This window comes from Lonchura striata, chromosome 15, assembly GCF_050655825.1.
Source record: "Lonchura striata isolate lonStrDom1 chromosome 15, ASM5065582v1, whole genome shotgun sequence".
NCBI lineage: Eukaryota > Metazoa > Chordata > Aves > Passeriformes > Estrildidae > Lonchura > Lonchura striata.
The window spans coordinates 6,588,200-6,614,337 of record NC_140717.1 but is presented as its reverse complement, the minus strand read 5'-3'; the positions used below and the strand labels follow the sequence as shown (position 1 = coordinate 6,614,337).

The 26,138-nt window shown below is 38.8% G+C and overlaps 1 protein-coding gene across 13 annotated transcripts in view; it reads right to left on the bottom strand.

Moving 5' to 3' along the window:
* CIT (citron rho-interacting serine/threonine kinase) overlaps window positions 1-26,138 on the bottom strand; it is a 69,465-nt gene that overhangs the window by 15,589 nt on the left and 27,738 nt on the right. For 8 of the 13 annotated variants that reach the window (XM_085592655.1, XM_085592659.1, XM_085592660.1 and 5 more), the window contains 16 exons: window positions 25,233-25,403; window positions 24,931-24,990; window positions 24,331-24,384; window positions 23,025-23,165; window positions 22,547-22,672; window positions 19,581-19,676; window positions 17,770-17,886; window positions 17,219-17,328; window positions 14,494-14,668; window positions 13,019-13,216; window positions 10,791-10,844; window positions 3,292-3,489; window positions 2,650-2,843; window positions 2,011-2,146; window positions 1,505-1,609; window positions 170-310 (listed from right to left, as the gene is read on the bottom strand). In XM_085592655.1, coding sequence (XP_085448781.1) covers window positions 170-310; window positions 1,505-1,609; window positions 2,011-2,146; window positions 2,650-2,843; window positions 3,292-3,489; window positions 10,791-10,844; window positions 13,019-13,216; window positions 14,494-14,668; window positions 17,219-17,328; window positions 17,770-17,886; window positions 19,581-19,676; window positions 22,547-22,672; window positions 23,025-23,165; window positions 24,331-24,384; window positions 24,931-24,990; window positions 25,233-25,403 — 2,076 coding nt within the window. The remainder of the gene's footprint in view (window positions 1-169; window positions 311-1,504; window positions 1,610-2,010; window positions 2,147-2,649; window positions 2,844-3,291; window positions 3,490-10,790; window positions 10,845-13,018; window positions 13,217-14,493; window positions 14,669-17,218; window positions 17,329-17,769; window positions 17,887-19,580; window positions 19,677-22,546; window positions 22,673-23,024; window positions 23,166-24,330; window positions 24,385-24,930; window positions 24,991-25,232; window positions 25,404-26,138) is intronic. The other 5 variants (XM_085592658.1, XM_085592661.1, XM_085592666.1 and 2 more) reach the window with 2 other exon arrangements.

Here is a 26,138-nt window from a genome sequence, read left to right as displayed (position 1 = left end):
TCACACACAGATGCAAGAAATTTCATCTTAACAGAAGTAACAAACAAACAACTCGATAGCAAAACAGAGCTAAAAAATACCCTCAAGAAAGTGTCACACAAACTGTAAATCACATCCTAAAGCCTCACAGTGAATGATGCAGAGCACTGCCCTGCTTCCTGACCCTCACCTGAATGTTTTCCAGCTGATATTCCAGGTCACTTCTTTCAGTCTTCAGAAGATCTGCTCGGTCCAGAGCCTCTTGCAGACCTTGAGTCAGGCGGAAGATGTGATTCTTCTGCAGATCCATTTGCTGCTGCAGCTTTGCCTGCTGTAGAAAGGAAAACAAAGGCCAGTGTTTTGGGTCTGTTGTCTTCTTGTTTGTAAGTAAAAGCTATTAAATATCACTCCTTGTAAAATAATCATCATTGCAGAGCTTATAAATAAACACACAATTCTTCAAAACCTGGAAAATTACCATACTCTACAAGATTCCTTTCCTTTCAGAATGCATTGTGACTAAACAAGCATCTCTGTGTATTTATATTAATCTGGAGCAAAACCGTTTTCTCAAGCTCTCTGTACAACCACCAGAAGCCACCTTAGTACTTTGTAAAAATAAATTAAAACTATAATCTTTACGATAAGCCAGGATAGTCATAGTCACATGAGATAAGGAAAATAGTGGCCAGCTGTTTACATCTTTGCCTCCAATTAACACCAGAGGAGAGCACATGACAAAATACTCCTAATTCTTTCAGAATTTACACTTTTTTGACAAGAAGGTCCCTGACTAGGAAAAACATGAATGCTCCTATGTTACAAAGCAAGAGTCAGAAATCTTTCCTGGTGATGCATAAAGGAATAGGCAACCTGTCAGTACCTCAAGAATATCAGAAGGCTTTAATTGTCCACAACCACCCCTGAAGCCTTCCTCTGGATCCTCTTCCCCCACCACCCAGAACTGGTTGCCTGCATTCAATTACTCCCTGATACGGTGCAGATGTGTGACCTTGGATCCAAATCCTGTGACACAAATTGATGATGCAAAGAGCTGTGAGAGAAGCCTCACCTGTGGCCTCCAGGTGTGCACCCTGAGCATGTTGGCTCCAGAGCTGGTTTTAATCTATGGCCCTTGCCCTTAGCCTGGTCAGAGCTATGCCTGGGCACAGACCTGGCCTTGCAGGCCTGACCTGGGACATGCCTCATGACTAGAGGCTTCTATAATGATCACTGGTACCTTCAGCAAATCTGCCCTGGTCCTCTTGTTCAGGTGCTGTGGGTCTGAGCCTGCAGGCTGTCCCCCTTGGCTGTCATCTCCCCTGCCTCTGAGGAGCAGCTCACTTTTATTGCTCAATGACATGGCCACACACTCTGCAAACTTTTACATGAGAACAACTCCCCCAACTTGATTAATCTCCCCAGTTATATAGAAGAAGGATGGATATGTAATTCTTATTCACACAACCTCCCCTCCTCAAGATGTGGAGCCTTCTGAAGCTCTAACATGAATCTCCAAGGTTACCTCCTCCAGAAGCCTCTGCTTGAGCTCCCTTTCTGTCTCAAGCTTCTGCTGTAAACTGCGGGCATTCATCTCCAGCATGGCATGCTTCTTCTCCAGGTCATTGAGCTGGGAAAGAGGGTCAGAATAACATTGAACACTAATAAATATAGTTCCACAGTCTTAAATCCAACTTCACCAAGCACATGCTGAAGAAAAATGATACAATTAGCCTTTGGTTGCTGGGGAAAAGCCAGCCAAAAGACATTTTGGCTTGTTCAAATGCAGATACCACATTGTTGAAGGACTTCATTCCAGGCATCATAGACTGCTGTCTGCTTTAGTCTTTTTCAAAGAAAATCTGAGGTCTTTGGCTTGAAGATAGAATGCTATTCTATGCCCTCCAGTCTTTTTAATTTGTCTCTATAACAGCTTGAAAAAAGAGCTGCTCAAGGCCACATTTCTAAAAGTAATATCAATGGAAAAGTATTCAATATAATTACTAAAGTCTAGGATTGAAAGTTACTTACTTTATCAGAAAGGCTCTCTGCTTTGAGTTTTTGTTCCTTGAGTGCTTGCTGCAGGGCCAGAATCTCTGCCTTGTGTTCCTTGACAGCCAGTTCTACCACCTGGCGAGACTCAGTAATACGCTGATCTGCTCTCACTCTGCATTAAAATGGAAAATAATGTTACCTAACTCCTTGCAGGCTTGACCTCTCCCTGGCAGGCAGTGGCATCAATAACTCTTTCAGGGGTTGCCTCAAATTCAAGATGTTACATTAGAAAGCCAGACTGTTTGCTGCAACACTTTTATATTATATAATCCTGTTCCTGCCCTGCTAGAACTACAGCCTTAAAAATTTCAAGACCCCACAGGAACAGTCAGGAGCAAAGACTATTTTTTCCATAAAATAAAATAGAAGATAATAAATCTAGACATTTTATAAATTACAATGATAAATACCACTCCCCTTGAACTGTTCACTTGCAAAGAAACAAAAGGAAAAATATCAGTGATGACTATTAACTAATAAACCATTTTTAGAACTACCTCACAAGATTTTATATTTAGCTCCAACTCCCATATCCTATGCTAAATATAATTTTTGTACTAGCTTCTATAGAGAATTTTTATAGAAGTTAATAAAAGGGAAAGAAGGGAGAGAGACCTGCTCTGTTTCTCAGTATCCAGCATCCTCTGCAACTCTCTAACTCGACATTCAAACTGGGACTTCTCATCCCCTAGAACATTTCTCCACGCTTCCCACTGGCGCTCTTTCTCCAGGAGTTCATCATTCAGGGCCTCCAAGTCCATTACTTGCTCTTCCAGCATCGTACATGTTGTCTTCAAGGCCTCCATAGTCTAAAAATAAATCCTCCTATCAATTCTCACATCCCACATCAAGTGTGCACTTTCAGCTTCAGCCTTACCATTTCAATTACAGTACATGCAAATCGTCAGTGAGCAGGAGCTGGGAAATCACAGCCCATTTATTTCAAGGCTCCTGTACATTCACTTGTGATCCCTGATAATGTCAGGTCGATCTCATTATGAACATTTTGAGATTTCCAGGGCCACAAAATTAAAATGAGTAATTCTAAATGACAATGCCATCAGAGTGCAGGATTGCTAAATAAAATTGTGTAAAAACACGATGGGATATACATAAAATTTCCATTCACTCAACTACCCTCGGAATGAAGGTTTAAATGCCCCGGAAGCATCATTGCTTCTTATGGTTTTCCAGATGTAAAAGGAATTTCTGCCAGCTCCCACCAAGAGCTCCTGACCCAGACTTGGAGAGACTTACTTGTTTCTGGCTGGTCAGCTGCATCTCCCTCTCGGTGATCTCTCGGCGGAGATGATCGACTTCACTCCGCAGCTGCACAACCTCGTCGTTGGCCCCTGAGGCCTCGTCCAGTTGTTTGGACAGGAAGAAATTCTGGTTGTTCAGCTCTGCATTGTCTTCAGTGAGCTGGTTCAGCTGCTCTTCCAAATCTGAAATCACCTAGAAAGAAAAATAAATTACATGTGAGTAAGCACAGGTTTTTGAAATCATCCATGCTTCTTCTGTATGACTGGAGAGATTAATCAATTCACACAGAATTATTTATTGCCAAGCTTTTACATTTTTTCTAATTTAAAGAAAAAAAAAGGGAAGCATTATAATCATATATATTTTTGCATTGTAATGTACTTGGATTAGGAGTAGAGTTTTGTGTCTTAGAGAAAATAGCTTTCTTTTTAAAATGTGGTTCAGAGCACAAATATGCTGCAATGTAATTTATTATTTGAGAGACCTGTCATAGTTAAAGCACTGGATTGGGAGCCAGGAATTCTGGCTGGATTCTCAGTTCTGCTACTGACTTGCAGTGACCTTTTTTGACTCAATCTCCCCGAAGTGCAATGAGGCTAAGCACTCTCAGAAAGGCTTTCAAAGTGTGGTACTGAAGAAAACAGACCAAGAGGTGCAGTGGAGGCAGTGCAACCTGATGGATATCCCTGGGAATTGCTTATATTATTATTTGTAACACTGGGTATTACCAGGAAAGGCAGAAAATGTTAAGAAATGCATTCTATCAAAGTAACAGCATTATGGATGGCAGCTGGGTACACAGGAGGGAAGAAATCAGTGTGGTAACACAATATGGAAAATCAGTGAAATCTCAACAGGGCCTTTGCCAAAGTGGGAGCATCCATTTGTTCAGTCTTCATTAACTAAAAGCTTTCAACCACAGTTCCCTCCAACTGAAGGACAAATATAAACAACAGTGGGCCAATTTCACAGTTGGTTTTATGAATGAAAGGCCTGAACACTGGGTGGATGAATTTGTACCTCCTCCTAACTCAAAACCAACATCACCACAACAGAAGAGAAAGAAAACTCAGTAATCTTGAAATCAACTTAATAAAAAGAATTTCAGAAACTGGTAAACTCTATACAATTCACATTTAACTCTTAAAAACATGTTCTAGAGGGTCTTTTGCCTGGATGTCAAAGAAAAGTGAATAAGATACTTGATTAAATGGGAAAAAAATAAAATTGCAGAGCACAGTTGGCCATACATTGAAATGTAAATGTTCCAATTTCCTACACAAGCCAAGGACTTAAATATCTAAAGCAGTAGAGGATAGAGCACACAGCTCTTCTCAGCTCTCTGGAAAGATGACAACCACTTCTTTTTGAAGAATCTGTAATGCATATTTTGGCAGCCTTTTACCATGCCTCTCCTAGACCTAAATTAACAGTATTTGGTTTCTAAACTGTGAGCAGAAAAAGTCCAACAACCATTACTCCCTGCTGGGTGAAGGGGAGTTCCTGCCACCCATATGTTCAGGGTCAAATCAAAATGATTCACACTTCAAAACACAACATTTCTGAAGAAATCTGGTCATGTGCTTGTTTCTCACTGCCCCATTCAAAATCCACATTTTTCCCTGCATTGTTTGCACCAAGCTTTCAGAGGGGGCAGCCTGTGTGGTAAGGACATGTTAGTGCCTATACTGCTACAGAAATAAGAACTTAGATTTGTTTATACAAGCAAAAAGGAGCAAAATAACATTTGTTTTCACAATGTTTTACCTACTGCTCTTACAACAGCTGAGACCTCTACTAACTGCCAGATCAGAAACTCACTTTTTCTCCCATTTGTTTTAATTTCATGTTTAACCACACTATATATCTAGGCAGTTTCAATATATATTTTATACATTCATAGTTTATTCTACATCTATTTTATATACTAGTACACATTATTTCTATTTAAAAATATTAAGCTAGTTTTGGAATACAAGAAAACCAAGTGAGGGAAACACAAAATATGCAGAGTTAATATGTCCAACTACTTAATTAATTATTAAAACTGGCTGTATTTCAAGTTGATTTTATTCCTTAAGGGTTGGAAGTTAAGCTCCCATTTTCTTTTATTCTAGGTTCTGAGATTTTGACTTCTTTCCCTGAATGCAACTAAAATTAAACCAGATCATATTATATTTCACTGCTATATTTTATCTAGTAGGATATTTCTGGAAAACTTCAGACAAATAATGAAGCAGTTAACAAAGAAGGGTTCCAGAAGATGTGACATATCATCTTTCCTTCTTCTCACAGTGTATTTACTGACAATTCCAAAACACCTTGGCTTAAATTCCAACTATATTATAACCTAGATAATGTAGTCTAGATAGATAGGTTTTTTTAACAAGAGAAAATTTTTTCCTCTTGGCACAATCTTTTATTTTTCATGAGGTAAGGAGATGTTTTTTTAACACATCCAATAGCTATCTACAGCTATGTATAACCCAACAGGATTAGAGAGTTTATTAACACTACAAAGCCTAAAGAGTAATGGGTAATGCTGACACAGGAAAATGGGCTGTAGTGTGATATAAATGCCTGTTCTGGTGATCAACATAAAAGAAAACACAGATCAAAAAACCCCCCACATTTTAACTGGAAATATTGGCTTGGGCATACATACAACCTATACCAGAATCACATACCTGGAAAATGTTAATTGCTTTAGATATTTTTCTTTGCAGTTAAGGAAATCCCCGGGCAAAAAAAAGCCCCAAAAAACCCCAAACAAACCAACCAACCCTGAGCTATTCTGAGGTAAATGTGAAGCATATTAAAGGAAAGTCAGTAAGAAAATGCTATTATAATCTTTAGAAACCCATCATATAATCTTCACATTTTAAGTTTATAAAATTAACCATAAACACTTGAAACCTTGGAAAAGCAATTCTAGACAGCCACTGTATCTATGCCACTGCATCACCACTCACTGAGCAACTGGAATTTTCTCCACTATTTATGCACATCTTCATCACAACTAATCCATAAACCAGAGATACCATCTAACTACACAGATTGTTCACTGCACACTACATCTAAGCACACAGCTTATCTTTATCCTGATGCAGAGGACTGTATCTCATTTTTAAATAGCATAGCATAGCAGCTCTTCAGCAGAAGGGGCTGTATCCAGCATAATTCCCTCCCCACTGAATAATCTGAGGAAAGCAAAGTATTCCTCTAGTGAGGCTGAGCAGATTCACAGCTGTTACCCCTGGTCCTACAAACCTCTCCAGCCATGGATTAAACCAAATATCAGAGCAACAAACAGTCCATGATTATTTGGTTTGCATACCAGATAAAATGTACTAAATTTAATCCATATGCTCCACATAGCAAATCTACAGGCACAATAATGAGGAAAAGGAGAAAAACAAGGAGTTTTATTGATATATTAGTAACTGCAGCTTGCAAAATTCCCCATACCCTATTCCTTCATTAAAGGTGTTTCAATTCTCAGATGCCATCAACAAACATGCAGAAAAATGCTAGGACACAGCAAGGGAAACTGTTTTGGGATGCTATCAGCAGTGTCTTATTTGGAGTTTAATGTAATTCCAGACTAATAGTGTTGCTCTGTCCATTTCCACTCCTCCCCATCCCCACTAATTTTTACCAGAAAGCTACCTGTCAAAAGTAAATAGGAAACAAGAAAAAACTGTCTCTCAGCCCCAAATTATTGTGAGCAGGAAGTGAGAGCAGACATCAACTCCTTTTGTCTTTACCTACTCTCTGAGACAAAGCTTTTCAGGCAGAGAAATCCCAACACTGGGAAGCTCAGGCTCTCCAACAGGGCTGCAGACAGATTGTATTTCTGCCTGTTCCATCAATACCTGACAATTAAACCTTCACTTTCCTCCCCTCTCTGCAGTCAGACAATATCTGTGCCTTGAAACACACTTTAAACATGGATCTCAGTCTCCAAAAACTCTTCATGGTTTATCTTGAGGGATGCTGCCCATTGGACACTGCCCAGATTGCATTCCACTCTTTCCCACAGCAAGCCAGGATTAAAACACCCAGTCCCTGTGTTCCTGTTCTAGGTCCCAGAAGCTGAGCTGCCTCTCCCAAACAGGAGCCTCTTCCTCAAATGATGATGTTATCCACAATGAAGGTCTCATTAACCTCTCACAGTAACACCTTACAATTCTTTGATTTTGTCAGGCTACAAAAACTTCAAAAGTCCATTTCTGCCAGTAACTGGTATCTGCCATAATATTTTCTGTGAAAAGGGAATCAAGGATAACCCCTTCCACCCAACAGGAAATTTACTTTAAAAAAAATTTAACAAAGCTATATAAAAGTTTTTGCCTGGGTATTAGCCTTGTCACAGTGGGCAACATTCCTTTACTCTGAAAGACAATTTAGTATCAAAGTAACATCTCTGAGTAGTATTTTGGAAGCTCACAAGAACACAACTTATGTCAACTCATGAAGCAAATGTGGAATCAGGATCTTAGAATGAATTCAGCAGGAATTCACACATAGCTTAAATTATACCTGTCTGGTGTGCTTGCAGATTTAATGCCTCAGTATCCAAGCTCTTGCACAACTGCAGATCAAGCCTGTTAATGTTTAAGACTGGAACACAAGACGATGACAGAAGAAACTCAAGAAGGGAAGAAGATAAAACTTGTTTTACTGGGGAAAACTTGAATAAATGGAAATGCAATATCCAATTAGGAGTAAGAAATGCTACTCATTCCTAGACTAAAAGCAACAGCCTGTACCTGAAAAACCCAGATGATTCAGATGGTGATTCTCCAGTATCTTACTAAGCTGAATGTAAGGCTTTTATAGGACTATTTCATGCTAAATATTTAAATACTTTACTGCCTGCTTACTAGAAGTTTCCTTTTGTAAACAATTCTATTATTATCTAAATAACTTAGTTATATTATTAACTTTAAACATGTTGGTGATCTCAGAGCAAGCCATAATTCAGAGATATCTGGAAACAAATGTGTAAATTTTCCTATTTAAGTATGCCTTTTATTTCTAGATCTTGCTTTGATTGCCTGAAAAATACTTTTAACACTCAAATGGGCCATTTATTTCATAGAATAAAGATAGGGATCTAGTTCTTCTCCCTCAACAGATTTGCTGGATGAGCTGTCATTGTGAGGAGGTTGTGATAAGATACGATTGTGCGTGCCCACTAGCACATGTGTGTGTTCAGCAGGTAGCACAAGTTACAATATTTGTTGTAATTACATTTCCTATTATTTCTTGCTCAACTGAGTGACAGAAAGCATGAAAAAGGAGAACCTAAAAATGCCTCCTTGGTCAGAGACCTCAGCAGAAGGAAGAACAAGTGTGCAATGAGGATACAACGAAAGCAGACACAGCCTTCTCTACAGTCAGAAGCTGTGACCTTTGTGAAGCTAGAGAAACAGGAACAATACCAATAAAAGTAGATTAAGTATTTTTATTTATCTTTTAAAGACCGCAAAAGTACTGAAGTAATTCAATTTGTTAATTTTTCATTTCCTGCCTAATCTTATTTTTGTAATTCTTATGCTGTTTCGGGGCTTCTGAATAAGATCAAATAAAAAGCAATTCCCTAACAAAGTTTGCCAGACTAGTTCAAGGAGTTTGTGTCAGCTTAAAAAGGATCTCTCTTGAGAACTTCCTGAAAGAATAAATCCATCCTTTATCAGGCTATATAAGCAGCAGCATATTACAATTATTCCCTTGAAGTGTTGTTGGATTTTAAAAGGAGTATAAATTCTAATCACATTCAAGTGAAGTCACATGGTCACCTAAAAGCACAGCCTGCATCATACTGCTACCATCAGACACAAACAAGTTTGAAACATCTGGTGAAAGCAGTATAATTAGCATTTCTTGACACTCACTGGCAATAGAAGATTGCCCTGATTTCCTGATTCCTCAGGCAGGATGGACAGCTAGGAGCAGTCATAACACACAAGATGAAATTATCTGTCCTTGGTCAATTAAATTATACATGCATTCTCCTGGGCTGCAAAGAGAATGCACCATGGGCATGTATTATTCATTTAGGAACTATTTAATTAATTTCTTATTGATGAGGATGTCTGATCCCACTTATCCCACTGAAGGGCCTTACAGTGTACAACACTTTTACAAGTCCTTTGAAGCTCTTGACATTCTGGAAATGTTATGTGTCATTCTTCACTGCTGGAGCTTGTTCCCCACACTCAGAGCTGAAGTGTCAGTGGATAATGAGTTACAGTTCTGCAAGACACCTGACCCTGCAGTGAACAGAAGCCACAGGGTTTCCACACCTGTTTTTTCCCTTCATGGAGATCACAAAAGTGTTTTCACAAAAAGCTGTCACTCTGAATGAAAGGCAAGATCTAGAGCAACAGAAGATAGCTCTGGATGTAAGATCTATGATGACATATAGGAGCTAGACAGTCAATCTAAGAAATGAGGAAGGAAAGAGTGAAGTTTCTTGTGTAGGATTTCTTTTAGACAGAGGTTAAAACACTTTGGAAAGCTGTACTTCCTAACTTCTTCCTACCTAGATATTCCATGTTCAGAAGACCCTCCTTGCTTAGTGCTAAAGAGCAAGTGAGGAAAATAGAAAGACTGTCATGCTGAAAACATGTTTTAAAAGATGAAAACTTACACATTAGAGACTTACTCCTACAGCATGAAATATTTCATTTGAAGAAATCACTGGAAGCAGGGAAACAATCAAGATAAAAAGCCCCAGCAATTAAGCCTTGCTTAGAGTATGGAGTAGAGAGAAAAGGCCCAGAATAATTTACAATCACTGCTGACCCAGAGGACTGTGGTCCTTATCCAACACTTGTGTAATTCATGTCATTGAAAGGCAGATACTCTCCATCAACTACCACAAACAAGTGTGAAGATAGTGTTAAACTTCAAGAATCCCTGCAGATAGACAAAGCCCTTGGACATCTGTCCTGGACTGATGAAATGAATCCGAAAACATGTCAAAGATCTCAGGCAACAGAAGGTGAAAATTCAGATCCTGGAGTTCTCTCTGCTGTATGTCAAAGTATTATTTGGAACCTTAACATTTCTTGTCTCTTCAAACTGTTAAAATCCTCCTTAAAACACCACTCAGGCCTATATCTACAATGCAGCTCAGAATTTGGACAGGTAGATCTTTTCTTATTGTGAGCAGAAAAGATCTTCACCTACAGTCATTTTTTGCAGCTGCTACACCATTCTTACTAGCTGCACTGCAATGAGATATTTTAATTTACTTTCTTCTCCAAAAAGAAGAACAGTGACAATTTCATTATCTAAAACCTCAAAATTGAGGTTTACCTGAAACCTAAAAGAAATCCAATCCAATCCATCCAGCTCCTACTAGCACCTTGAAGCCAGAAGTCCACATTAGGAACTAGTGTCATCAAGGATTAAATTAGGAAATTGTTTGTTTCATTATCCTTAATTTCAAAATAATTCAATGATCTGTATTTAATACTCACTGTGCAGCTATTACGAAGGGCTTCAAATTTACGCTGGATTTCATCTCTATGTGCCTAAAGGAGGTAAGAAGTTAATCATCAATTTTTCATACATCAGAATTCAAGAATGCTGTTGCTAAACAAACTGCAGAACACTCTACCAGCAAGCAAAAAGTTTGGAAGGCAGATGCTGCAGGCTATGAAAGCACTTTGGAGTGGCAAAGAACTGATTAGCAAAAGTCCCATCCTACTTAATCAAAATACACTTCTGCTCCCAACTCTGAAGTGCTTTAGGAAAATGTACAAGCTCAAGAATGGAATTATGTAACAGGTTCCATCTGAAATGGTCACCAGAAGACTTGTTGATCTCATGTTAAGTTTTTACATTCTTGAAATTTTAATTTGAGTTGGTTTTACTTCCATATCCCGATTGGTGTTTCATAGAAAATAAACACTGCACACAATTTAATGCTTGCAAAGCAAAACTGTAGTAATGTATAATGCAAGCTACCCCAAACAGCTCTGCCAATCTACCTGAATCCTACCATAAAGTCACATTTAAGCCCGAGCCTCTCTAAAAAGCAGTTATAAAACAAAATAATCATTTCTTTGGAGGACAGCATCTAAAGTACAGAAAAGTTCAAGCACTCATTTTAAAGAATGCAGTATTGCATGCACCATTTTATCCCCTAATTTACAAGCACAGCATGACAAAGCAAAAAGTTCTTGTTTCAGCCTCGTGGCCTCTCTCAAAATTCAAAGTGACTTAACAAGTGTCTAATGTCATGTGCTATCTGAAAACTTAACAAACGAAAGGTTACTGCTCAAGCACATCCAGCCACCTTTCTTCATTCAGAACATTTTCCTTAGAGCCAAGAGACTAAACAGGAAAAAAAAAAAAAAAACGTTCAGCAGAAGTCAAATATGAGAGCTTAAAAGCTATCTTACCACAACAGGCCATGTGAGAAATAAAAGTATGTAAAAAACTCCATTACAGGAATAGTCCTAAGCCTGCTTGGCTGGACTGTCTAACAGCAGCTGGTCCAGCACTACCAGTTTGCCCCATTAACTGGAACAATAACTGAGTGCACACAGGTCATGAATATTCATCTGTTTCACTGCTGGGTAAGGATCCCAAGCACACTGCCAGCCCCCTGGCAGTGATAGTGGCTGTTATGCAAAGCTTTCAGCTGGGAAGGGACTGCCTCAGTTCTGAGCAGAAAGAACCCAATGCCATTTCTATTCAATTATTCTTAGGCCTCAATGCTGTTGCTGCACTTGCCCAGTCTGTGCTCACTTTAGAACTGAGGGAATGGTTCTGCCATTCATCTACCCAAAGCATCAGCATAATACCAGTGCCCATGCCAGCTGAGCCCCCCTCCCCTCCCAAAAACCAGCAATGGCAGCAATATTCAGAACAGTTCTTTGATTAAATGCCGCTGGAGCATGAGAATGCACATATTCAACACTGCCAAATCACAGGATCTGAAGGTCATTAAAGGCTGCTGCTCAAGGGGAGGTTAGCTGGTAGCGGGTCAAACTCTCTACCCACAACCCTGGGGAAGGAAATGAAGGAAATGTTTCTTAGAGTCAGTTTGAAGCATCTTTTTGTGCTCAACAGACAGCAACCCAGCAGCATATAATCTAGAACTCCATTTACAGGGGTTGGGGTGGAAGAGGGTGACAGGACTTGAACTTTGTTTTCCTTTCTATCACTCACACACCTCACCAGACTGCAAGACACACATGACAATTCTTAATGAAACAAGCATTGAAATAAAATTATGTGTTAGAACACTCTCCCTAGGAATTTGGTGAGGTGTTTTTTTCCCCTGAATAAGTATCCTCAAAGCAGGGTAACTGATAGGAAAAAAAAAAATCATCAAAACATTTATGACCATCAAGTGCATCCAAACTCATGAGCTATTATTTAAATAAGTAAATCACAGAGGTAAACTCTTAACAATACCAATTTCAGATGCAACTTTCACCTCAAAAGTAATAATGCTCCTAAAAGCCATCAGTCAGTTTAAGCAGCAATGAACCATTACTAGAAAGAATTCAAATGGTTAAAGGTAAAATTTGACATTTTAGCCATTCATGCCTCTACCAACACAAGAAACAATTCATACCCATTTCTGAAAATTAAAAATTAGATCATAAAAATTCCTTTTAACCTCTTTATGAAACATGCACCTACATAATTCTAGTGTGTATCTGCAGCTGACAGGACAAGTTCCAGGGCTCACCGTGAGGGCTTGAATCTCCTCCTCTGCCTCAGCCGTGGTCTCCTCCAGCTCAGTCTTGGCCTCGCGGAGCTGGTTCTCCAGGGCTGTCCGTGCAGCCTGCAGCCCCGTGATCTGGGATTCCCTCTCCTGCAGGGTCAGCTGCAGCTCTGTCAGCTGCCTCTTGAGCTCCAGCTTTTGTTCTTCATGCTCTAGGCTAACCTGAAGAAAGACAAAGTAGTACCCAAATGTGAGTTACTAACAAAGACATGACAGGCAATGGAGTCTTGTTTCAGAACCCCCTTTAAGATGCTATTGCCATGTCTATTCCCAAAATCACATCCTGACAGACTGCTCAAGGCACTGAGAAATCAAGGACACAGCTTTGTCTACTCTCTAAAATCTACTGGTTTTCTTGGAAAAAAACAACCTGGCATTTTGAAACAACAAGGGCACAAGAATAGTTCCAGCTGTAACTCAAACGTATCAAACACTATAAAATGTTGAGGTAGTTTGTGATGAACTTTCTCTTTCTTCACTGAAGCTAAGAGCCTCTAAGGATCTTTATTTGAGAATCTGTGGGCATACATTACACACATTTTGCAATCAACTTCCATGTTTCATCTTCCCTTCAGATTCCTTTTATAGAAACCCACAAGCTCATCTGGCTCTGGGTTTACCTGAATGGCTTCTTTCTGATGAAGGTTTTCTTGCAGCATACATAGGGATAAATATGTCACCCCAGAGAAAAGAAATAAACAACTAAAACAGTTCTCATTGTTCAGAATCAATTCCAAATCTTAGCACCTTCTTCAGGCTCCCTGCTATCCCAAGGGAATCTGTCTGTTGTGCTTGAGATGTGTGACAAGGCTGTCAGAAACCTTACACTGGTCTCAGTCAGCTTCTGGCCAAAGTAGGACAGGTTGCTCAACAACCTTAGCCGAAGGCAAGATTTCAGTCTTAGCTGAAAATTAGTGGACTGAGACTGGAGAGGAATTTGTAGAACCAAACTAGTTAATACAAAATTAAAACAGAAGCACAACTCACAGATCTTTAAAAGAGCATATTTCCATATTACTGTAAGGTTTTCTTTCCAGAAAACTCTGAACATGGTGCATGAAGCAGCAGCTTCCTTTTTTCTTACAGAAATTCTGCTGTGTTCTTTGCTTTCTAAGCTCTAGACTCTAAGGCTACAGGTTATCTGTCTGGCCATTGTACATTGCTGAGCTATTACTCTCTACCAGATAACATTATAAGGGTATTGTACAAACAAACACAGAAATAGAATTCTGAAAAAGCAAGATGATCTAAAAGCTCGGATTCAGGATGATGAGTCCTTCATACTTCCATTTATAAAGCTTTTAATGAGCTTTTTTAAAAAAAAACTACTAATACACTTTCAGATACCACTACAAGAAGTTAATTCTAGTTCTCACTGTATTCACAAAATGGGGTACATTTAGGAAAGTTTGCTGAGAGGATCAGAGCCATGTTTTCACCTCTCTCAGACGTGTCTCCAGCTCCAGCAGGCGGTTCTTGTCAGTGTGATCTTGGTGACTCATCTTTTCCAATTGTTCTTCTAATTTTCGATTCTGGGCCTCCAACTTTCCAGCTTGTGTTTCCAAGTAGAACTTCTGTTGCCTGAGCTCTGAAATCATCTCCTCTTGGGCTTTCCTGGTAAGAGAAATGCACAAGTGACAAACCCAAGTAAGGGAAACATAAGTTTGCTGTGAAGTAGAACAGTTAAGTTCATGGCTTAAATTCTACATCCCAGCTAAAAATAAAAATTACTAGTGTGTTCATCAACATATGCCCACAGCACTAAAATTCCATATTTGCCAGTTGCACAGACAAATGAATCTTGCAGAGGGTAATCTATAATGCTATTTAAGATACAATTAATTCTTCCCATTTCATCAGTCCCTTGTCACATGTTTTTCTATAGAGGAAAAATAAATTCTGAGAGTTGCTTTCTCAGAGTGTATTTCCATGAGATAAGAGGAACACCACACTTTAGAATTGGGGGTAGTGTGTTGAGGGTTGTTTTGTTCAGGGCTTTTGAAAGTTGTAATGGACATAAAACTTGACCTACACTGAAGTGAAGCTTTGCTGTCTCTGATCAAAGTCTTAATCCACAAACTGAACAAAAATAATTACTATTCTTCTTCTCATAAGAATTTTGAGAGCTGGCAATGATTAATTATTATAATTTGAAATGGACACTCTCCCAATAAAAGGGTCTTTCTGCATTATTTACACTTCCTGGAATTGTGTTATCATGCATTGGAAAATTCTGCCTCATAGAGTGCTTTCTCCTTAGAAGCCTCACAAAGCTCTACATATATTAATGAATTAATATTTTAAGAAGTTCACTGTGAGATAAGCTGTTATTAATCCTATCCCAGAGAAATTATGTGGGTTGCCCAAGATCAAATAGGAAGACTTAACAAAACTAAAAATAGAACTTAAGTCTTCTGACTCACATTTCTGTGCATTGCAAGCAAAACCACCCTTTCACCCTCTCTGTTTTTTTAATTTACCTCTACAGATTACTGTCAGCCAGAACTGTCAAATGGTGTTATTTCATTTCCTGCTGTTTACTGGGCTATCTTCTCAGGAACCTGATAATCATTGGTTTCCTCAGATACTGCTGGAACAAAAGCTTGCAGAGCTCCCCTCTCCTCTGAAGAGTTTAATCACTAGCTCTCCTCTTGATGCACGCTCAGATTAGCTGCAGCTTTTGTGGGTTCAAAATGCAGTCCAACAACAATTTATACATTTTCAACAGCTCAATTCACAAAATAAGCACAAATTCATTAACTATCTGCATGCATAATTAAGCAATTTTCTCTCACAATGTTGCTAATTCTGTACTATCTCCTACCAATCCTGCTAAGTTCATAATTTGACAAATGTCTCTCAATATACTTTAAATTGTATATTAAAACATTTGTATATGTTTTTCTTGTTTTCTATGGCTTTGCTGTCAAGGATAGGGCTCCCAGAGGATGCTTTAAGTCCTTATACTCACTTCAGCACCCATGACTGAGACACTCAGTCTTCCATACACTTTCCCAGCTCCACCTCAAGACATTTCTGTTTTATTTTAGACTGAAGGTAAGTTATGACTTTTGCTGCCTCAACAAACTCCCTGAGTGATTAACTGGAGATCATCTGGAACATTAAGCAACACAATTAAGTTCCTCAGTTATTTCTGTGAATATTTTTGGCTGCTCAGGCTAAAATAACTTGCAAGATATTTGAAATGCAATGAAAATTGGAGCCATTACATACTGGAGGCATAATGACCACAAAAATGGAACAAAACCAAAGCAAGTCTTTGCCAAAACTCATCCTTGTCTGATTCTATTCAATATTAGAGGTAAATCTATCCAAGTACTTCCCACAAAGGCAGTGCCTGATGTTGGATCCAGCAGCTAATGGACACTGAAACCTTTGTGCAAGCCAAGCTGGTGAATCTCTGAACTCAGTAAGGGCAAATACTGTTTTGCAAATCAGTCTCTGCAGGATGTATCAAACAACCCATGCTTTTCCTACACTTGAAATAGAACACCTCTAAGGCATTTATGAAGGAAAAACAACATTGTAAGGATAAGGAATCTCAGCTAAAATCTAAAGAAAAATAATAAAGTTTGGGCAGACAAAGGATCTGAAATAGAAGAATTCAAAAACATGCAGAGAAATTCTTGGCTTAAAACTCTAGTGTTCTTCCTTGTCTTCTCACCCATCAAGGCATGATGGAATGTTTGTGAGTGAAGGGTGTTTAATGTTTTCAATTTCAAAATCATGTGTCAGGGGAACTGAGTAAAATATAAATCTATTAGCAATGTTTATGTTTAAAGAAGGAATGTATGCTTCTCCAGAGGTATTTTAGATATTAAATTATTAGTATTCATTTAATATATTTGGCAAACCTACACAAATCACCTGCCTTAGGAAATGCTCCAAAGTAAACACTGTAATACAAACCAATTTTCCCAGTCATGTTTGAGAAAACACAAAATACACAGTGAGCCCCAACTATTTGAAGAATGATGCATATTTTTGAAAGGCTATCAGTGAAAAACAAGCAGGGAGCAGAGCAGGCCTGCAAAAAAGAGCCACTTTTTTACATGGTGAATTAGAGAATCATTTCAATTGGAAAAGAGTTTAAGGTCATCTTCCTGAGACCTGTTCAGCAGTGACAGCAGCTGCCACACTTACATGTTCCTCTGGGTAAAGAGGCTGCTATTTGCTGCCAGTTTGTTGGCCTCAGACAATTCCACAATTCTCTGCTCCAGTGACCTGATCTTCGAATCCATTGCATTGATCATCTGAAACACAGCAGTGAGCCTTTGAGACTGCACAATGCCAGCGGTTACAAAAATAAAGTTTATACAAAACTCTGAACTTTTTCCAGAAACAAAATTGAACTAAAAAAAACCTGATCAAATGGCCAAAATGAGCAACACAAATGCAATTACTGGAGCTATTTGCAGCTGCTTGCTACTGCTTTAATGTTATGAAAAAGTAACCATTATCAAGGTACAAAACAAGGGGCACACAGCAAGCTGCATGGCTTTTTTAAAGGAAATATTCTTGAAGATACTCTGAATTTAAAAGAAACATGTCTCTTAAAATTCATATTAATCAATTAATTTCCTTCAAAGTAGCTCAGCAGCACTACAGAACCTCAAACAAGATTATCTTGCTTGAAATCAGCTTTAGAAAGCTACTCTTCAAACAGCTTTGATTTCCAGATCAACTCCGCATACCGCCTTCTGTTCAGCCAGAACTTTGCACTTCTCACGTGCTTCTTCTTCATGTCTTCTGAGCATATTCTCAAGTGCTTCCTTATCTGCAAGATCCTTCTTCATCTGATTTTCCAACACCTAAATGAAGACATTTTTTTGTCTAAATTATATCTATTTCACTGGGCAAAGGGCAAGCAGAAAGAAAATCATCAATTTAGATTTTTTTTGGTAAGCAATTGGTCATATCTCAAGCAAAATTAAATCCATTATGCAATTGCATCAAATCCATGGAAGAGCAAAACGAGCACTGCCTCAGTTGTCTTTGAAGACTGAATTTAACAATAATATTTTATAGAGATATGGAGATACTGTAGGTATTTTATTTATTATTTTGAGTCCTATGAACTGTGTTCAATAATTGTTCCAGCCTAATGCAACAGAAACACAGAAAAGCTTCTCTACCCCAATATGTACAGCAGAAGAAATAGGAAAGTGCCCATTCTTTGGCTGCCCTACCAACATGGCTCACAAATAATTTGCGAGTTCCATAGGTATGGGTGAGAAGGCAACTGAGACCACACAAATTCTTCCAGTCGGAGAAGAAAGTCTAACAGTAAAGTAAAAAAACTTCTTTTTGTGGCACAAATAGTTGTCATTGGGAACAGGACTAAAGTAATGAATTGCTACATGTTTCTAGAAATGCATGTTGTGTATGTATGACCAGAGTTATAAATCAGTTGTTAAAATGAAGGTCTCTTCCTTCAAAGAAAAATTTATCAAAGGCACAAATTCTGGACACCACAGGATAGTTTTTACTTTTCCAGTTACAAAAACTCCATGACCTTTTTTAATCCCTTTGCACCTCTTTCATCTGGTTTCCTGATTTCTCCTATTAAACCCTACATCATAGGGCCCCATAATACACCAGTTCTCTCTTTATTTTTTCCAATGCTTATCGTCTTCTTCAGTTTTTATATCACCACTTATTTCTCAACATTTACATCTGATCTTCCTGCTTTCTATCACTCTCCTCTCATTACTGGTAACCACATGGTCTGCCAGCAAATCCTACTTGTTTTTTCCTTCATATTTCTCCCAAGAAATTTCTTTTCTGCTCTTAAATACTACATCCTCATATTTGAAGAAAAATGTAGAATTAAAGTATTAGATAAATGTACAAGATAAAGACTGTTTCTACTGAGAATAATTTGTTCTTATGAAAGACTCTTACAAAATGCATTTACTGGCTGTCATATTGCAAGCTCTTTCGAAAAATCCTTAGCCAGTGCACATACTCCTATTTGCCAGCTTGTTTTTCCTAATTTTAGATGGTGTCTATTTCTAACTGTTTGTTAATGCTACCCTGGAAAAGACAAAAACAAAGTGGGTGGTTTCTGTGGCTTCTTGGCAGATGTTCCAGCTCCAAGATGGAATTTCAGAAATGGTCTACTATTTGCTGCATTTAAAACTTGCAGGTAGGCTGAGTGAACACTCATAGAAAATCAGTGAGAACTGAAAGTTTCTTTAGGGTGTGAGATCCAACAGCATTAACTAAGTATTATTTAGTCATCAAAAGTCAAATTACAATCAACAAATGCCTTCCTGTAGTTCTGGCTTCAAATGCTACCTCTCCTAATCCAGTGCCACAGATAGATAAGGTACAATGGCAGAAAATATAGGAGAAAACTGATTTAGGTTCCACTAAGCTCCCTTAACATTGCAGCAATGGCAATGAGAAGGCAACTCACAAGACAAAGCAATCAGAGCCTAAAGGCAACTGTTTTTCCCTGAACTCATTCTACCCACAAAAGCTTGTAGGAAGATATTTTTACTTTGAGTTTCTCCTCATAGAATTGTTCCTTCTGTTTCAGCTGCAACTCCAGATGTTGTGCTGCGATCTGAGCCTCACGGTGCTTTTCCTCCAGCTCCTAAAAGCAGCAAAAAAGCATATTCAGACACAAGGAAATAGTAGGTGCTGTGAGTACGTGTTACACAGGTATCAAACATTCATTCCCACTATAAAAATCCCAAGTCCAGTGCTCTAATGGTAAAAAAAAAAGGCATTATGAGACCTGAACATGATCAACTCAAAGTTTGCATATTGCTGCTGACCCATCTACTGCAGAGTGGGAACACTGCTAAGGACAAGGATTTCTACTTCCATGGTAAGAATCTCCATCTCCCAGTAAAATATACCCAAAGATAGGCCAAGGACATTTGGTGAAAACATAGTTATAAACATTTTATAGCTGCAGTGGCATCACAGGAAGTTCAGATCTATTTTTAACAAGGTCTCTCATTTGTTTTCTTACAGCAGACCTCAATAACGGGGTACTGCTGTCTGTGCTTTTCATTCTGCATTCAGAGGGGGAATAGCATTTACTTTGCTGTATTCCTTGGACAAATGTTGTCAGAAATGCTATTTATAAATGGCTTCAAAAATGAAAAGTGCAGGATGCAATATATGTGGTGGAACATATTAGAATCTTTCTAGCCTCTTTATTTCACATCACATAGCTTCAGCCATGTACAGTAAGGACTTAAATAATTTGTATTTCAGAAATCAGCTTTTTCTACAGTCTGGCTATATTATTTGGGGTCTATCTATAATCACCTTTCAAAAGGACACTTCTCAAGAACCTAACTTATAAGTTTATGCTCATGTATTGTCATATTTGTCATTCCAACAATTTCCTTAGAACAGAGCAGGTCCAGGTCTGTCATTCACTACCTATGGGCTAACTCTTGCATAGACGAGTTCAGGTGCTGAGGTGCATCTGGATCTCTGTCTGCCCTCATTACTGCACAACACAGGAAAATTTCCTGATATTTGTGTGTGTTTTAGTACTTTACATAGTATTTTGATATGCTTTTTCCTGATCTTCCTCATATTGAAGGCTTTTTTGCTCCAGTAATTGCAATAGACCTCCTTTTCCAGAAGTGAGAATCAAAGAGGAGGTTCACCAAAAGTAGGTCATCAACAGTGCCTAGTCCCTGACACTCCTGCATGGAATGGAGATTGCTGCTTTTTGCAATTGAAATATGTCTCCCAGCAACAAGAGGGACAACTCACCTCCCCCAGAAACCCACACATTTCAGGTCCTGGCAGAGAATCAGACAACCAGATCAGCAGCAGCTTCAAAGCTCCCAGCATCAGACTGCTCATATTGTAGCAGGAGCTTCACCAGTTCCTGCAGTGGCACTTAACAGCCAGTGTGGGCTTAAAAAGGTAATCTCCTACCATTCCTGCTCTCACTCAGTATTCTCTATGTAGCACTGACTTTGTTATTGGCATCACAGCAATGATCTGCACTTTCAGGCAGGAAGAAGTATCTTCTCTAACTTGTTTCTTACTTCTTCATCAGTTCCTTACAGACAAATGAGCAGGTACTTCTCAAGCACTGCTACATGAGTGTACATGAAAATCATGCCTTTATTCAACAATTGCCACCTTATTCTATGCAATTCTCTATCTTCAGCTGCCTTCTTACCTCTCTGTACCAGGAAAAGTCAAAAACATTTGAAGAGACAACTTGAGGAATGGTACAGAGTAGGAGTGGAAGAAAAAAGAATACCAGTACCCTGTGCTTCTAGATCAGTTGCAAGGGACTAGGAAAGACTCTGTAGGATTACTTCTTCAATGCCTGTTTCACTTATTTTATAAAATAGTTTTGTACCTCTCCAACATTCTGATAGGACTCCATGGAAACTATCTATAAGAGCTAAACATATCCCATGGTGTACAATAATTAGTTGATATTTCTGCCTTCCCTTCCACTTTCTCCTCCACAGAGAACATAATACAAACCAAGGAACAATCCCCAAATATACACAAGAGGCTTATGAAACAATTCAAAGTTTTTACACTATTTCTAAACATAAAGTTGGCTCTCTGCCCAGCACAACCATAGTCTCCCACTTACCATGCACTCCTGCTATCAAAACAATTTGAAAGGAACAGCACTACTAAGAACTGATTCTACCTTTTCTTGACAGTGCTCAGCATACTGATGCTGAAGTCTATACACCCAGAACAAGCCTGGGTCATCTGTTGACTCCGAATATGTTTATTTTTACATTTCCATTTGGCCTTCCTCAGGTGTGTTTCAGCTTGTGATTACTACCAGTAAAACGTAATCCTTTTTTTCCTTGTCTTATTGGCAACACATAGAGAAAATTCATGAAGCAAAATAAATGTAATGACTCCAGTATTAAATTATGTTTTCTGTCCCAGGGAAGCAAACTTTCTCTGCTAGATTCACTAGAGACTGACATACTAACTTGCCTTAATAGTTTTAACCAGGAAACTGCCAACAGAGTAGTTATGTGGGTGCAAATGTCTTCTTAACAAATATCTTTGGAGATAAACAGTTTGGATGATGAATTTCTCTCTGCTTCAAAATGTAAGCACTTCTAATAGATCTGACCTCTAAATTCCCCTGCAATTTACTGAAAAAGAGAGATGGTTTTGTTGTTGCCATAACCCGCCCTCAGAATGTTTTACCTCTGAAACAAACACAAGGTAAAGAATTTAAATATTACTGTGTTGACTAAAAAGTTTTCCCACTGAGATGACTCCAGCTTTGAAGCACTATTAAGACTAAAGGCACAGGAGTGAGTTTGAAACTCGGGGTGCAAATACTGAATGCTTAAGCTTTCTCCAGTATGACTGGTACAGGAAACAAATCCTATTCAACAATTTCCACTTTATTCAATGCAATTCTCTATCTTCTGATTCTTCCCTACTCCTTCCTTACGAACTCTTACCCTCTAGGTTTCATTTATCACCTCTGCTCACCAGAATTTTTTCTGCCATCTGTTGAATCTGTTGAGATTTAGTTTGAATATCTTCTTTTAGGCGGTTTTCTCTTCGTTCCACAGTCTCTAATCTCTTCACTTGATTCTCCAGAGAATGGCGTCGTTCCTGCAGAGCAATTATGGCCACCCAACTTTGCATTAGCACAAAGCAAGGAGTAGTTTCTAGAGGAAACAGGCTGAAGCAGTCAATATAATGCTAGCTTTCATATTTTGGATCCTCATCACACCCCTAATCCCCCAGGGTAAGCACATGTCCTTATGCACTCCTCACTGAAAAGAAAACCCCTCCGTTTTCCTCAAAGAAATATGTTTCTTAATTAAAAATGGCTTAATGTCCAACAACACTTTCCCCTGAAGAATTACTCCAGGGATATATGCTGTTCAGAGCCACCCAGATGAGGGTTCCTAAACTAAGACATATTCCAATGACTGATTTACTCTGGACACTCTGCACTCACCTCTGCTTCAAGCAATTTTTTCTTCATGCTTTCGTTAGAATCTTCCCGGTTCTGCAGTTTCTCCAACTCCTTCTCAGCTCTCTCCTTTGCCTGACGGATGTTCTGCAGGAGCTCAGTTGCCTCTGAGCTGGCTTTCACAGCCTGAAGGTCAAGAGAGAAGAAAAAAAGGTATTATATGAAAAGCACACTCAAAAATTTGGTGTATGAAAGTTTCAGAACTTCAAGACAGTCAACATTCTCAATAAAACCACTAGAGAACTTTGGTTTAACAGTTTAAATTAATATGTGCATGAGTCCAAATTTTAACTTCCAGAACATAATTTTGACTTCTGTTTCACAAAAAAAAAAAAATTTAAAATCTAGGATACATATAGCAAGACATGTTTGTCTTGCTATATTTCAAGTTACTTGACTCTACATACTGAAAGCTAAGTCTATCCCCAAATCAGCCCAAGTTCTTTGAAAGAACTCAAAATACTCTTACTGATGGACAAGGAGAATAACCTGTTGGCCTATAGATAGTTCCTTGGCAGTAATGCGGGTAGAAAAGGAGACAGGGGATTAAAACATGATTGGTTTGAAATATTAGAAGTACTATTTCAATGTAGTTTTGGTCTCCATGTTCATGATCATTAACCCTTGAAGCAGCCCTCTCTCAGCAGGTGCCAAGTTTGAAAAGTTCAATCAGGGGATTATTATGACAACCCCTTTCTTTCCTGCTGAAGGATTCCAATAAGAGAAGTTCCCTGACTGTTCTTACAGTGACACCTTAAGTGCCAGGCTGACCACGACAGCAAATCTTAGATATTCTGCACTACTTTCAGCAGACATTGATAAGTTGTTTTAATTATGTTGTGAATCCCTATCATTCAACATTTTTACTGTGAAGAACCTGTGAAGAACCGAACTGTCAAGTGATTAAAGCAGATTATACTGGGAGACTAAAAGCACATCCAACATGTGTTTTATTAGAGCTAAAAACCAGCTGAACCCTTCTTCAGAAGGAAGGGACCAGTGCAGTGGCCAGAGCATACCTAAACAGGGGTTTAAATGAGAATTTCTCTACTACTCCAGTTCTGACTCAGCTTCATTTGTAAAAATAAACATTGTTGACATGTCTCAAGAGCCAAAAGCATATTGAGAGCACCAGTGATTTCAGATACCAGTTCCCACCCCCTTTTCCTTATCATCCCCCATGCTATGACTAATTCTATTTTTGAGGGTAAAACAAAGTGCATCCCTCCTCTTCATTAAGATTTCACTGGGAAATCTTGTGAAAAACTCACTTTCACCACCCAATCGTTACCTTTGTCAGCTTTTCCTGCAGCTCCTGGATTTTGGCTTGCTGCTCTGTATTGATCTGTAGTTAGATAAAAAGATGGAGGGAAAGAGTCAAAACCAAAGAGGAGAAAATGCTCTTTGCTTATGATACCATATTTGTTTTAATTTGCTTCCCAAAAATCTTGGTTTCCCCCTGTAATTCCAACACACCAAAACACTTCTTGGCAAATCCATTCCCATTTTGCTGAATTCCAGTTGATTTAATATTTTGGTTACCAAGAAGATTGTTCAGTATGAGAATACTCAGAATACTTTTTGCTTTTCACTTGCTGTTCTTTTTGTGTAAAGAAAACCCTGATGTACCCCCAGCCTAACTCTAAACTTGGATGACACATAACAGCCTGTCTTTGCCTGGCTTCTCAGCACAATCCATTAAGAACAGGTTATCCAGAGACAGATCAAATAAGAGAGAACAGTGAATCACACCAAGATGTCTTAAAACATAAAATGAAAGAGGACATGCATGGCTGTGAGGCCATGCATGCCACTAACTAGCCACAGTTTGGTTTCTGTGTATAAAATGAAGGACCCAGGAAGCAAAATCTAGAACACTGAAGCAACATACCTTTTCCAGTTTGGAATACAACTCTCCTGCCTCATTTTTTCCTTGATCTTTAACCTGTAACTTAAATATAAAATACATTAAAATCTCAGGAAAAGCTAGGCTTCTATCCAGTCATCACCTCATACAATTTAAACACCAGCAGTTACACAAAGTATAAACCATATAATGAAAAACATGTTGTGTAAGTTGTACAAACCACGCTAATCTTTGAAGGGCACACCCACAACTTGTGTGTGCATGTGTCAAACAGCACTAGATATGCCAGCAAGCCTCAGCCCCCTCTCCCATGAAGCCTAAACTACCTTTTGCAGTTTGTTGTGGCATTCGGCAGCTTTACGTTTGAATTCCTCGGCTGCCAGGCGGGACTCCCTCAACTCCGACTCATAGAGATCGCTGCGCCTGCGAGCCGAGATCAGATCCTCTTCCAGCTGATTCATCATCAGCCTCATCTCTTCTACTTGAGCTTGGTATTCCTGTAGTTGGGGTGCAAGGGAAGGAGAAGGGATTATAGTTTAGAGGCAACAGGGGAAATGCTTGAAACAGCAGATTCCAGAATATTGACCGCAGGCAAGAGATGTACTTAAAGCACGTAGAACAAAGGTAAAGTACAAAATAAAACAGTAAAAACTAACTAAAATAACATCCATGGTGTTCTGGTTTGAGTCTTGCCACTTTCAACTCAATACCTCAAAATCAAAACATTGACTTTTAGAGAGTGCAGGAACACATACATACATCTATGTACAAATGATAAAAATTACTTACATTTCTAATTTCTGAAACAGAAATGTGCCTTTGAGTTGATGTCTCTACTAAATGCCCAGATGCTCCCTCAAGATCTATTTTCTCAGGCTGATAACATGACAGTTATCACAGATCTGCACAGCTTGGGTAAAAGGAAAGAAGGAGAAGCAGAGGGGTAGCACACTGTGGCTTGCAGCCATCAGATTTCTCTTGACAGAGTTCAAAAGGATCACATTGCTCAGTATGGGAGACAACCTAAAATCAAGTATCATCTTAGAAAAATACCTGAAATTCACATTGCTCATAGAAGATATTTGCCTATACAGGCAGAAATAAAGATTCCCCATGTGGGAAACTACAATACAAGGCATTTGGATGGGGAAGGTCAGAGAAGAAAAGAGCATTTGAATTGTCTATCTCAATGAGACTGGGAACTCAAACTGAGACTAGCTCGAGAGATTGTA